At 39.3% G+C, this 14,154-nt stretch overlaps 3 protein-coding genes across 3 annotated transcripts; 1 reads left to right on the top strand and 2 right to left on the bottom strand.

The window, feature by feature from the left end:
* Nucleotides 1-1,795: 1,795 nt before the first annotated feature.
* On the top strand, nucleotides 1,796-4,449 carry LOC128299765 (2-hydroxyacyl-CoA lyase 1). Its single transcript, XM_053035836.1, has 4 exons — nucleotides 1,796-2,184; nucleotides 2,504-2,626; nucleotides 2,692-4,004; nucleotides 4,077-4,449. The coding sequence occupies exons 1-4, from the start codon at nucleotides 2,137-2,139 to the stop codon at nucleotides 4,294-4,296; spliced, it is 1,704 nt and encodes a 567-aa protein (XP_052891796.1). The 5' UTR covers nucleotides 1,796-2,136; the 3' UTR covers nucleotides 4,297-4,449.
* Nucleotides 4,450-6,287: 1,838 nt separating this feature from the next.
* On the bottom strand, nucleotides 6,288-8,931 carry LOC128299763 (N-acetylgalactosaminyltransferase 6-like). Its single transcript, XM_053035835.1, has 3 exons — nucleotides 8,471-8,931; nucleotides 6,540-7,788; nucleotides 6,288-6,460 (listed from the first exon to the last, which is right to left on the bottom strand). The coding sequence occupies exons 1-3, from the start codon at nucleotides 8,890-8,892 to the stop codon at nucleotides 6,290-6,292; spliced, it is 1,842 nt and encodes a 613-aa protein (XP_052891795.1). The 5' UTR covers nucleotides 8,893-8,931; the 3' UTR covers nucleotides 6,288-6,289.
* A 2,837-nt stretch (nucleotides 8,932-11,768) lies between these two features.
* LOC128296845 (uncharacterized) lies at nucleotides 11,769-12,553 on the bottom strand. Its single transcript, XM_053032350.1, has 3 exons — nucleotides 12,456-12,553; nucleotides 12,191-12,329; nucleotides 11,769-12,076 (listed from the first exon to the last, which is right to left on the bottom strand). Exons 1-3 carry the CDS (start codon nucleotides 12,501-12,503, stop codon nucleotides 11,769-11,771), a joined length of 495 nt encoding a protein of 164 aa, XP_052888310.1. The 5' UTR covers nucleotides 12,504-12,553.
* Between the last annotated feature and the right edge of the window lie 1,601 nt (nucleotides 12,554-14,154).

The following is a 14,154-nucleotide window of genomic DNA, read 5'->3' as shown; positions in this document are numbered from 1 at the left end:
GTAAATGTGGTGGGAATTATTTCACCTGCTCTATGTTCACCTGGAAAAATGTTGTAGTAAAACGTTTTATGAAACTAATGTTTCAAAATCAAGATACAGCAATTTTTACTTCATTACCCTGTTGAGGATTGTCATATGTTGAAAACAGGTGTTCAAACAAATTTGGTAGCGGCGCCTGTCTTCACAAGACCGGCCGGACCAAAATCTTTCTGTACCGGACCAAAATCTTCGTTTCGTAGCGTTCTAATAAGTATTCCTTCCCTGAAAACGACATATTAACGATGTTTTGAAAGAAACTCGAGATACGCGCATATTCGAGATGCGAGGATTTCTCAAGTACGTATTATCCGCGTATTTCGAGTATTGATTGTATTCTTATTCTTCTTTACTAGGCACTATAGCCGCGAGATGTCTGGATTTCGTTTGTTAAATTACCCGTAGCTGGATAGTCGCTGCGTATCGGGGATTAATACGGATAGGATAGGGTCCGGTCTTGTGAAGATTGGCGCTGCTACTAATACACCACCGCACCGCGTCAAGCTTTGCAATATATTTTGAAACAAATAAAAAAGTAAAAAATTGAAAAAAAAATCGAGTTTTTGTTCCTCAGATATCTATCTCGAGTTTTGAAGATGGCCAAATGAAAATAGACATTATTGGGTCTTTTAATAGTTAAATAATTAAATAATTAAGTTAATTAAATTGTTTCGATTAAGATTAAGTTTTCCTACCTCGGTAATGTAATGGGTTAAGTTGAGGAAAACTTGCAGCAGAATACTGCAAACACTCTGGAGCTCTAAGCATTATAATGTTTGAGTGTATCCGTATGGGAGCATTTGTGGACTCGCGACCCGCCTTAGAAATAGCTCTCTGTTGCATGTGTTTTTCTGTGTGCCAGCAACTACAGATCGGATCTTAGTTTTAATGGCAACCGTTGGGAGCTGATGTTAGTTCAAACCAGTCACAATTCAACGGTTGAGGATTCCCGTACCACTTTTACGTCGATGAATTGCTTTGGAACTTTCTGAAATAATCCGACCTTATTCCCGTAACAATGGCGAATACGTTGTAAAAATAAAATTAATAAGCTATAAATTGCTTCGTTGTCCTTAGAAAAACCTAAAAACCCGTTAAAAAATTGTTATTAATTAAGCCCTTATTATTATTATTTAATATTAATAAGTAATATAGAACAAACACGGAGCATGATGGTAGCGGAGCCGGTAGCCAAGGACTGACTATCCGGCTACGCGTTAAAATAAGTCCATACGGCCAGGCCGTTCTACAGAAACAAAAAAAAATGTATAGAACAAACACGATTGAATTGAGTATTTTATTAGAAACAGGCATTTCAGGGTACGCAAAATATTTCCTTGTTTACCGCTGCGAGAAAAGAGATGCTCGATTGACAACCCTGAAAAGCTCGTATTGTTGCGTGTTACCAGTATGTGGAAAAGAAAAGCTTTAGAAAAGCTCTACTCTGATGGTTTTATTGCCATTTATTTTGTCCGTATCTGATCATTCATTGATAAAATGAAATGGCGATTGATCTTTCGTTGATATAATTCAGTATTTCGTAGGTTGGTATTTAAATAATGCTATCGTTTCTTCCACGCATCTGTCTGCGTCGTTCCAATAACGTGTAGAAGGAAAAGAAGCGTGTATTAAACTTATGCCCAGAAGTGTAAGCAATTTTTCTCGACATGTGCTCTCGCTCTCTCTCTTTTGATGGTGGCGATTTGACAGAAAGCGATGAGAAAAGTCAAAACAACATTTGCGCTGTTGTTTTCGTTGTTGCAGCTGAATTGTTTTGAGTGTTTTTATTAATCATTGAACGGTATTACTTGTTTCATAGTATAAGCATGTAATATTAGTTAGTTTTTGCTTTTATGTTGAGCAATTCTTAGGACAATCAGCATATAAACCACGCCCGCCACGACTCGTGTCAAATGATAACACATGAGCACTGATAACATACCGCAACTGAGCATCGTTGTAGTGGGATTTCATTGCGCAGAATAAACCAAAAGTGCGTTGCACCTAGACGATTTACGAGTTATCTGCCTGAACAGTTCGTGCTTTCAATTTTATAAAGTTATTTCGGCCAAAGGTTATAAGGTTGCATCCGGTGTAGAAATGGAATTAGACGGCAACGCAGTTCTGGCGAAGTCACTAAAGGAGCAGGTTAGTAGCGACATCAGCATACTAGTAGGAAAACGATGCAGGGTTCAAAGTTTAACTTATTCAGCGATGTCAGCCTTCTTCAGCCATCATAAAGGCGCTGCTATCTCATTCATGTTAATCTGGACTACAGATAAAAAAATGCTTCGTAATTGTGAATGGTGAATCTAAAACTGTTTGCTAAACAGTTTTGTCACACAGCTTGTTTGTCAAACGCCCGTAGCCTACGTGGTAAAAATAGTTCGATACGGTCTGGCCGTTCTAGCGAAATAAAAAAAATGTATTTTGACCTTGTCTGTGTATAATTGTTTGTATAATTCAGGGCGTTGAATATGTTTTCGGCATCGTTGGAATACCAGTTGTTGAACTGTCGATGGCTATGCAGGCCGAAGGGCTGAAATATGTCGGTATGCGTAACGAACAATCGGCTTGTTATGCTGCACAAGTAAGTAATTCGGTCAAAATGATTCTTTAACTCGTAGTACATGTAACAATAAATTCGCATTTCAGGCTATTGGATATTTGACTGGTAAACCGGGAGTATGTTTGGTTGTTTCGGGACCGGGTTTGCTGCATGTGACTGGAGGGATGGCGAATGCGCAAGTAAATTGCTGGCCACTGTTGGTTATCGGTGGTTCAACATCCCAGGATCACGAGGGTATTGGAGGATTTCAAGAGTGTCCTCAAGTGGAGTTGAGCAGACCATACTGCAAATATGCAGCAAGACCTCCAAGTGCGGCCTTAATACCGATGCACGTAGAAAAGGCCGTACGATTAGCGTGTTATGGTAGGCCTGGGGCAGCGTATCTGGACTTCCCCGGCAATCTTTTGACTGCAAAGATAGAGGAGGATGCTATACCCAAGCAGTATGTCCATCCGCTTCCTCCGGTACCATTTCCCGATCCAAAGCATGTTGAAGAAGTAACACAATTACTTTGCACTGCAAAGCGTCCGTTAGTGATTGTTGGCAAAGGCGCAGCCTATGCCAGATCAGAGCTGCAAGTTCGTCAATTGATACACCAATCCAATCTTCCTTTTCTTCCCACACCTATGGGAAAAGGGGTCGTTCCAGATCTTGACCCTCAGTGCATAGCTCCTGCCCGTACGTTAGCACTGCAAAAAGCGGATGTTGTTCTGCTGCTAGGCGCTCGCTTGAATTGGATATTGCATTTTGGCCGCCCGCCGCGTTATAGTTCGGATGTAAAAATTATTCAAGTGGATGTCAATGCGGAAGAAATGCATAATAGCGTACTCAGCAAGGTGGCCGTTCAATCGCATATTACTCCCTTCACTGAGCAACTTATAGATGCACTAGCAAAGAAGAATTTCCGCTTCGGGTTCGATAACCAATGGTGGAAGGACCTGAGGGCAAAATGTGAGAAAAATCGTAAAACAGTTGAAGAGATGGCGCTAAACGTTGAAACACCCCTGAATTACTATGCGGTATTCCACCATTTGCAACAGTACATTCCCAAAGATGCTATCATAGTCAGCGAAGGTGCCAACACGATGGACATTGGTCGTACCCTTTTGCATAACAAGCTTTCGCGTCATCGTTTGGATGCTGGTACTTTTGGAACGATGGGTGTAGGTCCGGGATTCGCCATTGCTGCGGCTCTTTACTGTAGAGATCACTGTCCTGGCAAGAAGGTGATTTGTGTGGAAGGAGATTCTGCATTCGGGTTTTCGGGAATGGAGCTGGAAACGATGGTACGCTACCAGCTGCCTATAGTAATAGTCATAGTAAACAACGGAGGAATATATGCTGGATTTGATAAGCAAACATACGATGATATGCGTTCCGGTGGCGACCTAACGCAAGTGTAAGTATGATGGAACGATGTACTATGTAAAGATTGATTCATCTAAAAAGATTGTTTTTTCTTCAAATTTAGTACCCCAGCTTCAGCATTGACGCACGAAACACGCTACGAAAACATGTTGAACATGTTCGGTATGAAGGGACATTTCGTGCGCAACATTTCGGATCTTCAAAATGCCGTCAAGGAATCTCTTACGGCCACAGACCGGCCAAACATCATAAATATTGCAATCAGCCCGCAGGCAGATCGTAAACCACAAGACTTCAAATGGCTCACAGAATCGAAGCTTTAATCTGATCACGATTGGACATTTAATGCATTTTATTCGTTTTAACTTTTAGCGGTGCTTGGTAAACTTATCGTTAGGATGCGAAAGGTGTGTGAACAAAGCCGATTACACTGGGATCAAAGTAAGGAAAAATTATATGATGTATTGGGAAAATAAAGGGTATTATTTTTGAAATTTGGCCCCATGTTTCGTCCAATTTCTGAGATGCTCTACGTTCATTTGACCAATACGCCAACGTTGAGATTCCGCCTTTTGACTACAGTAATTAAGGAAAAGTTTTCGATTTTTCCCATCAGCTTCAAAGCAGTATGTTTTATCTTTCCCGACAAAAATTTGCTTGGTATCCTGTTTTGTGAGAAATTATAAATATTAATACTCTGTATACAGCTGTAAATGCTAATGATGACTAACTATTTAAAGGTAGGAACTAATGGTAAAGCAATTAGATGGATTTATAGGAGGGATGCTCTTTCATGAATTAAGTTTTGTACATTTAATATTGTTTTCTCCTTATAGTATACTTTTGATTGAGTATGATTGATGTTGTATAACAACTGATTACAACGGTATACTTACCACATTATACCGGAACATCTGATTACCCTGAAGATTGTGACAATGGAAAAGTTGCAATTCGGCACCAACAAAATGATTGGAAACATCAAAACAGTTGGAAGATCGCATTGCTTTGATGTCGCGACGCCATGTAAATCGAAAGTGCTGCTCAGAACGTTCAGGAATTGTTTTATTGTTAACACACAGTGATAAAACAATCCGTTTCTCACCAGTACCGTCGCTCTCTTCCATACAGAGGTTCACATTAGCTTCATTTTGTACAGCACCTGAGGCAAAATCTTCTGGCTCTATCGGAGGGTAATGGTCGACCAGATCTGGTGCGATTTCCTTCATAAACCACCGGAAAGGTTTGCAATTGAGCTTTTTACGCAGTTGCTTCATCTTAGACAGATCGCCAGCATCGATAGCAAATCGATTGGGATCTCTAGCATAAACATATTGTTTGTATTCATCCATCCACACTTCTGCTACACGCTTATGATTTTTAGCCACAAAGTCATACGTTCTGGCATTGGGGAATGGAGAGTAGCTGCGATAAATATGACCAACCCTCGAACATGGGACATCCAGCATGCGACCTCCGCACATCCAAATTTTGAAACTTATCTCATATTGTTCGGCACCCCATATCTCGAGCTGTTCGTCATATCCACCCAGTTCCCAGAAAAAATCAGCGCTAATGGCAAAAAGTCCTCCTGCCATCACAGGACTAGGGAAGGGATCAGTTGGGTCTTTCTGATCCTCCGGGCGCAGGGGCAAACGTTTGTATAACATATTCCAGTCGAAAGCACCGCGGGCACCTTCGTCTTGTGCTACAAATGCAAATGTATCGTCTTTAATAACATCTATAAAAGGGCATACGCAAGTGCGATAGTTGTGAGCAATCGGATCAAGCAAAGGTGGAAGCCAGTTGATACCCACTTCAACGTGAGAATCTAAAAACAACAGTACATCTCCTGTGGCAGCCTTCGCCCCTGACAGCCGGGCCGTGATGAGCCCGTTTCGTTCTGGGAGATGAATGACTCGAACCAAATGTTTTAGGTTTTTTGCTACATAATCATCTAGACGTTGCTTGAGGAAATGCTTTAAACTTCCATCGTCAACAAGAATGATCTCTTTAAGTAAAGCTGGCGGTGTTCGGCGTATTATACTGTACACGGTACGCAGTAGTGTTGTCCAATGTTCGTCGTAAAAAGGTACGATAATGCTCGTCTGAGGTAAATTCGTAGCGTAATTGATTCGATGACACCTGCAATATGAAATATACTGTAGTGGCAGGAGTAAAAGAATGGAGTATTACTGTAGATCGATAAAATTATATATGGTAAAAAACTGTTTCATAGTTCTAGCTAAACTCAGATTCAGTTGTTCTTCTTAAGTTTTTGTATTTGCTTTTCTTACAATTATTCATTGATCGCTATCACATAAATTTAGCACCGTACGTCTTCCATTGTTTCAACAATTTCAAGTTCACAGAACCAAACTTCCACCGTTGTGTGATACTGTTAGTATCACAGGGATTTACAAACACCTCTTTTGCCTGAGGATCACTATCAACGCACACTCCATTACGTTTGATTTGTTGTGTTTTCTAAAAGGAACAATGAATGAAGTGAACAATGGTTGATGTTCGAGAATCTGGCTAGCTCGTAGTTGTTCATCAAACTTACATGATCGTATTGGAAAAACTGGTTTCCCTGATGCATGTGACACGTGAAAACTGTCACTGGTGAGCGAGGTTTACTCTCCGGGACATCGAAACATTCTTGGCCATCCTTGAGCTGTATATCGCGGTGCCAGCTGTGTACAAAGTACTGATTTCGATTCGTTGGTTCCTTAAGGCTATTAGAACAAGGATATAACCCAATGGGCTTTCCGCGGCCTCGTTGCATTGTGTCGATACACAGCGTAGAATCGGCGACATTCTGAATGGAACCAGAAGCATATGGTTCAGGCTCGACAGGAGGATAAAGCTCAATGATTTCTGGGGCCACTTCCTGCAGGAACCATTTAAACGGTTTGCAGTTAAGCTTTGCTCGAATTGCTTTCATTTTGGTCATATCTCCTGCATCCGCTTTGGCGTAGCGCTCTGGATCTCGATCGTAAATGTACTCTTTGTATTCATCCATCCATATTTCTGCAACACGTTTGTGATTCCGTGTGATAAAATCGTATTTTCTGGAGTTTGGAAATGGGCTGTACGAGCGGTATATGTGTCCAAAACGGGAACAAGGAGCATCCAACATACGACCCCCACACTGCCAGATTTTAAAGCTTATTTCGTACTGCTCCGCTCCCCATATGTCAAGCTCTTCATCGTAGCCTCCGAGCTCCCAGAAGAAATCAGCTGCTATCGCAAACAGTCCTCCAGCCATGATGGGACTAGGAAATGGTTCTGTCGGCGAGATTCTGTTTTCAATTTTAACCAGAATACGTTTGTAATGAAACGTCCAGTCAAAAAGTCCACGACCACCCTCGTCTTGGGGATGCACGTCAAACGTTTGATCGTCGATGACATCGATCAACGGGCAGACACATGTTTTGGGATTTTCAGCAATTGGTTCTAGCAGCGGAGGTAACCAATTATATCCTGCTTCGGTGTGCGAATCGAGAAATACAAGAACATCGCCCGAAGCAACTTTCGCCCCAGCAAGTCGGGCTTTGATCAGGCCGGTACGCTCCTGTTGCCGTATCAGTTTTACCTTCGGCAGGTGTTGTTTAATAAAATCTTCAAGTTTATCATGCAGGAACTCCTTAGTGCTGCCATCGTCCACAATGATAACTTCCTTTAAGAGATGAGGTGGTGACCTGTTAAGCACGCTGTATATAGTTCTGAGCAAAGTACTCCAGTGTTCTTCATAGAAAGGGACCACCACGCTTGCCACTGGTAGCTCCCTCTGGTATGATTTTAGTTTGCAACTAAAACGAAAGGTTAAATGGTACATTTTATTACTAACCATGGGGGCATTTACATTAGTCACTTACGGTTGTAGATCACTGTTTTTTATGTCGTTTGTGGTCATTCGTAATATACATGTGATTGATGATGTGTTTATCTTTTGTTAAAAGCACCTGCTAATAGGGACATAAATGTAGAACATTTATAACCTTAATTTCATGCATGTATAGATGAAAAGTATTGATTTTAAAATATCGTTCTATCCATTAACAGCAACGAATTTTGACTTTTTGTTTCAATTCACATGGGCTTATCACTGACACGTTGTACATTTGTCAGGCATAGACCTGATCTGAATTGTCCATATGAATAAACATTATTCCAAACAACAGCATTCCTCTTTGGCAGAAGATCATTTTCAATGAAATTCATTGTATTGTATGTGCGATCGTTTCAGTAATGGAAAATAGATGAACGAATTTCAAACATTTTGATATAGCACTCGCAGCGCGACACAACTGATCAATGTGTTTTACTGGTTGCAAGACCGGTTGTTTGATTCTATACGTAGTGCCAAATTGACACGCGTGTTAAGTATTGTGTGTTTACCTGTACACGTATACAGTTTGATCGCAACAGTTCCGATATTCTTGAAGGTGCGTTGATAAGCATACCAACACAAATGGTCATGGTGGTACCTACCTTGGGTGTCTTAAATCGGCTATCGACCGATTAACGCTGATCTTATCGCTGAGTAAAGCGTTGAAACCATTCTGGTAATAAAGCTCCTTCCGCTTCTCGCTATCGCTTTCTTCCGGGCTAAGAGTTGCTGCTTGGCCTTGTTCACCTGGACCAACGCGGTTCAAATCGTTTTGTATCTGTTCGTAGTTATGGTAATCGATTTTCTCCACACTCCTGCTTTTGTGCGGCAAATCTACGAAATGTTCGCCAAAATGCCCAACTCCGTTGTTCAAAATTTGTTGATTTCGTTGACGTAACAATAGAACCAAAAACACTGTAATAATGATCAGAAGTAGATATCGGAGTGGATAGAGAAATTTAACTGCGGAGCGGACGATCGATCGCAGGCGCGCGTGACGAGCTTTGCGCAGTTTATCATCCATCACGAATCAAGTGAAGCGACAGGTCGGAAACTCTGCTGCACACCGTGAAGGGGTTGTGAGTTGCACTGAATCACAATTGGTCCGATAGGTTTGCAGTTCCTTGCAAACGCCAACGCGGGCGCGTTAAACGCGTGAAACAGTTATGCCGTATTGTCACGCCGACAAAACCATACTGATAATGTTTTTGTGCGATAGCTACGCACCACAGATATTCGGACAGCTGTTCTGAAGCACTATTACTACATCACCCAATGAACTTACGTGTTGATGTAGACTGCTAGACGTGAATTGGTGATAGTGTTGACACAGCTCGTGCATACTTGCGTAAGGCATTCAACATTCAACTGTCAACGGTATCAACAATTTGGATATCGCCTATGCGAAAGAACACGTTTGCTATTTTTTAAATGGAGCTTGAAGATTTTTTTCAGAATTTTTAATATTCATGCATGAACCACTAGCGGCAAAACTAAAACGTGTCGCGTAAACGTTATGTTTTGTCAGGAGAAACAGCGCTAAAGCATGTTAAAACTGTCGATTAATTGAATTGAATGTTGTAACCCCTCTTTTTTACTCAAAGAAGAACGGACGGGCCGTATATGTTATATGCCATCCTTATTATCTAACATTTTTCAACTAAACCGACTATAGCTTTGATTTATATTTAATATTGAACTCATTCAAACCTGTATATTATATCAAAACTGAACTTCAATTATTTATCAATAACATCCCTAACCCCACTCTACCGGAATTTGTCTCCCAATCAGAACTATCATTCAGAATAATCAGAACTGCATTACTAATCCTCGATTCCATTTTCCATTTTTATTATATATAAGATTAGGTTTAGTATTTTTTCTTCTCTTTACGTAAGCTGCTGTCCTTATATGAACATAAAATAAAAATAAATATAGTTTTTTTCTCTTGTCCTGTGGTGGGTTTTGCGAATTTTCCCACTCTATTGTTCAATCATCTACAAAAGTAATTCTAGTTAGCGAACTAGGATACAAACAGTTAAGCTATTTAAAAGTAAAGTGTAATGAGGAAGGCGAAACCATTAGGTAAATTACAATATTTACATGTACGCTATTTGTACGCGTGGAATAAAGTAAAACTGTTACTACTTTGATTCATATTGCTGAAAATAATGGTTGAGGGACATTTCCTTCCCTTAGGATGCACCTTATTCTGGGACTCGGGGGAAATCGGTAAAGAGTGTGCTCTTATTTTGTGTAAAATTATTGGTAAGGAGAGAAGTCAAGTACGTTCCCTCTCTACGCATGTTCTCTGTTGTCGACTGAGTTTGCTGAAATTTATTTTTTATTTACGTGTTTCGTATGTGATTATGAACTACGCTGTGGTATGTTTTAAATTGCTGCTTGAATTCAACTAAGGTTTGGGAGGCGTATGACTAAGTTTTCTTTATTCGACTGCTAGGATAAGACTGACAATCAGTACAAAGTATCACGCCAATACTGCCTTTAAAACTATCTTTGTGGCGAGTGACTTCCACTCATACCAATCTAAATACAATCCCAAACATCAACAACATCTTTATTTATGTAAATGGGTAATAATCACATTTCTAACAGTACATATCAGTATTTAACAAAAATCTGAATTCTGAAAAAGAAGTACATTGACCCCAAGGGTAAATCCAAATGGCATGAAACTTGGTAATCCATCTAGAAATGATCTAAAATGGGGGGATGATGTATGTGAATTAACAATGCACACTCTTAGCAAATAATTGTTTTAAAAATCAGCCTAGTGACGTAACCTACTCACGTCATAACTAATGATTGTGTCTAGAGTAGGTTAAATGCTAGTTCGTAGTAGGTTGGCGGGTTTCCTCGTTATGCTTTTCTACAATATGTTCGATGGAAGTGTGGATACATTTTCGATATCGTATCATATAATTCCCAGAGCGCATAATTAGCTATGCATACGATTGCTGAAGAATGACTCACGGTTATGCTAACGATGCTTTAAATCGGTTTCGATTACATATATTTCATGGGTGTATGATGCGCAAAATCTTTTATTCTTGACGTATCTTATAAAATATCCGATGACGCTTAGGAGAATCAAACCAACAAATAATATTAGCCTGAGTTGCTTCAATTGTCACCGTTTCACGCTAGGATCTTGTTGGAGGAGCAAACGGACCTTAAGGCTGTTTGGGGAAAATGTCTCTCGTAGGAATTAATGTAATGAGCATCCCATGGGGAAACCTTGTATCTGTTGTGATCGGTTTGTTTAGCGATGAAATATTTTCTGTGAGAAGTAAAAATAAGTTGTAAAGAACATGCGTTGAAATATTCGACATCAATTGTCAAAGTTATGAACGATAACATAACAACGACAGTCGTTCAAAACGCAATGATAAAAAGATAAGATTTTAAAATCGGGACATAAAATGTTTTAGTTTAATTATAACAAATATGGACATGGAGTATTTTATGAAATAAATATAATAATTTGGTGGTATTTTATTTTGCGTATTTTTTAAATTATATTTTATAAATTTATTTTTTCGAACAAAGATTCTTTTTTCATGGTTTTGATAAGTATTTTTGCTTAATTTTTTACTCTAATATATACTTACTATGGCTAAGTTATCTTTAAACTTTGTGGTCCTCCTGCAAAAATAGTTCTCACGATAATTATGTGAAGCTAGAATAAACAAACATGGCGCACGTATATGTTGCTAGTTTCTTGTATATAATCATGTGTATCTTTGAATACTTCACGGAACTCAGATGGAAGATTCACTTACAATGAATGGAAACCAATAATTGAAAATTTATTACGTAACAGAATTGAATGATTATATTTGTTCATTAAGGATTCGCTTGTTCGAAATATTTCATTTACTCGGCAACAGAAGTTGGTTTTGGGACGTGAAATGCTACCTTTTGTCCGTTTATAATCTTATTAACCTCACTTAGCGCATGCTGCACCGCAATGGAAACGGTTTCAATCAAATTCAGCTCGTTCTGACCGATTGGACAGGTTGTGTGGCTATTTTTACTAGCTTCATTAGTCGGGGTTTTACGTACTTCAAGCTTCTGGAAATGGGCCGTATTGTAGTTTGTGACCGTCGCATCAATTTGTATCGAGCGCTTTCCTCGTTGATCCCCCATTGCCCCCAACACTTTACCGAGCAATTTTCGAGCCACTACATTGAGATAAAGGCAATGTTGATTATTTATTGCATGATTAATGTACTAAGCGTACGGTACGAAGACTGAAGCGAACGGTATTATCAATTGAACATAAATAGTAAACTTACCTTCACTATTTTTCAACTTTTCCACAACATTACCGGCGAAAACCATACCTTTCTCCATAATTTTCTCTACGGCTGCACTTGTCTGGCCATTGGCAGCTCGTTTTGCCTTCGGATGGACTGTTCCGATTTCCGCTGCCGACTGTTTCGTAGAATGAAGCAATGAGAAAGGCAAACAACGTTCCGGAAGAATTTATGGCCGTGCCAGAAGGTTGTCGACGTGCAATCATTAATCAATCATGGAACTAAATTGTAAAGTCTAACTTACCGCAAGGATCAACGCGCCAACGATTAATAGTGCAACAGAGGTCCTCATAGTTGAACGGGTTGTTTTAAAAGTTTGCTGTGTCTGTTCTGTTCGGAAGGTTCAATTTAGTCGTGTATATATAAGGGTAACACTCGGCAGGTCAGTGGGTGGTTTTATCATGATATTGACACCGAGAGTAATTGGATAATTCCGTTCGACATGGTTTTACTTAACGTAGAGCATGTAGGTACCAATTAAAACTTACACGGTTTGCAAATGTGCTGTGAACAATGTAATATTTCCGATAAGTAAATGCATCAAAGGGACAGAAACTAAATTATCGAAAAACAAATGTAATATCTGCTTACGCTGTCAGACGACATTTCAGATGATTAAACCATTTGTTACTTTTTTATGTGACGACACATTAGCAAAGACACCATTTTTTCCTATCTAATGGAATCAGCTTAACATTTACAAAAAATAATTGGTTTATATTGAGGTTCAAGTATTTTTTTTTCTCCTTGGGTATATTCTATAAATGACTGCCCGAAACAATGGGAAATACTTAATAGCGTTGAATCGCCCGATAATTGCGAGCGCGAAAAAACTTTTAAAACACTTGGCGTCACAGCGTCTCGTGTCATAGCAGCCATAATGTCCGAAAAAGGATGGAATTTTTCGATTTAGTCAGTTTGTGGTGTGTTCTCGGCATACCATGTACCATGCTGGGCCTGTACAATTGTCCACCATGAGCGCCGGTAACATTTTTAAGCAATGTTTTATGACCGTACTAGCGAAACAAACGCCTCAGGGGACAATGCACCATGATGCACTGGAGTGACCGGTAGACTGAGTTTTGTCTTGTTGGTGTTTTAACATACCCAAGTTGAATAACCCCTGTGTCTAGAGCCCGTATCCATTCGATATGTACGATGTGTTCGTATGCTTGAATGATAATGCAATTCAAGTGTGTAAGCGTTTTGTTACTGTTAAATGACTTGTTCTTACATTTTTTTATTTATCAGAAAGGTAATTTAGCATGGTTAGATAATAGCACTAACAGCAGTCTTGTTAGCAGCGTAGGAGAAGAAGCATATTTGGAAGGATGCATAGGTCAACATTTCAAAGATAAGTTATAGCTCATTTAAAGTATATCTAAATGATAATAATACACGGAAAAAGTTGATAATATATAAACATAATCGAGTCAATACGGCCAGGCCGTTCTAATGAAAAAAAAAACATAATCGTATAATTCCAAATAGGTAAATAGTAATGTATAGAGAATGAAAATTAAAGTAAACGTTCGTATGTATGCAGTGATATCAACAAGTATCCAGAAGAATAATGAAGAAAGTTATGCTGATTGAGATTTAAAACAATTCCAAGAAGTTTTAAAAGATAAAAAAAACTATCGTATATATTTTCCTGTTTTCTCTAACAAAATTCTGCTGACTTTGAAAGTTAATAAGCATTATCAGAGAGTACAACACCGGACGCATAAAAAAGTGTCGCATTATTTAGTGTTGCGCCAACACTGCTTTGTGTATAACCAGCCTAATGTAGAGTAGTTCATTACGAGTGTTCATCCGTGGCTCTGTAATAAGCTAACGGAAAACCATTTTTTCTGCTTAGGCTATTATTATGTTGCGAATAAAGCGTTGTTCTTATCCATTTCGACAATTTGCTAACTTGCGTTTAGTGCAATCTGTTGGGT

This window comes from Anopheles moucheti, chromosome 2 (genome assembly GCF_943734755.1).
Source record: "Anopheles moucheti chromosome 2, idAnoMoucSN_F20_07, whole genome shotgun sequence".
In the NCBI taxonomy this organism is placed as follows: domain Eukaryota; kingdom Metazoa; phylum Arthropoda; class Insecta; order Diptera; family Culicidae; genus Anopheles; species Anopheles moucheti.
Note: the sequence above shows the minus strand (reverse complement) of the source record. Positions and strands in the feature narration are given on the sequence as shown.

Excerpts from the sequence above, each read along its gene's own strand:
- LOC128299763 (XM_053035835.1), bottom strand. The coding sequence starts at position 8,892 with ATGGATGATAAACTGCGCAAAGCTCGTCACGCGCGCCTGCGATCGATC. Across the intron at positions 7,789-8,470 it reads GCCGATTTAAGACACCCAAG|TTGCAAACTAAAATCATACC; the intron begins GTAGGTACCACC and ends CTTTCGTTTTAG. Across the intron at positions 6,461-6,539 it reads AGTTTTTCCAATACGATCAT|AAAACACAACAAATCAAACG; the intron begins GTAAGTTTGATG and ends TGTTCCTTTTAG.
- LOC128296845 (XM_053032350.1), bottom strand. The coding sequence starts at position 12,503 with ATGAGGACCTCTGTTGCACTATTAATCGTTGGCGCGTTGATCCTTGCG. Across the intron at positions 12,330-12,455 it reads TTGGCGCGTTGATCCTTGCG|TCGGCAGCGGAAATCGGAAC; the intron begins GTAAGTTAGACT and ends TCTACGAAACAG. Across the intron at positions 12,077-12,190 it reads AAAGTTGAAAAATAGTGAAG|TGGCTCGAAAATTGCTCGGT; the intron begins GTAAGTTTACTA and ends ATCTCAATGTAG.
- LOC128299765 (XM_053035836.1), top strand. The coding sequence starts at position 2,137 with ATGGAATTAGACGGCAACGCAGTTCTGGCGAAGTCACTAAAGGAGCAG. Across the intron at positions 2,185-2,503 it reads CGAAGTCACTAAAGGAGCAG|GGCGTTGAATATGTTTTCGG; the intron begins GTTAGTAGCGAC and ends TGTATAATTCAG. Across the intron at positions 4,005-4,076 it reads GGTGGCGACCTAACGCAAGT|TACCCCAGCTTCAGCATTGA; the intron begins GTAAGTATGATG and ends CTTCAAATTTAG.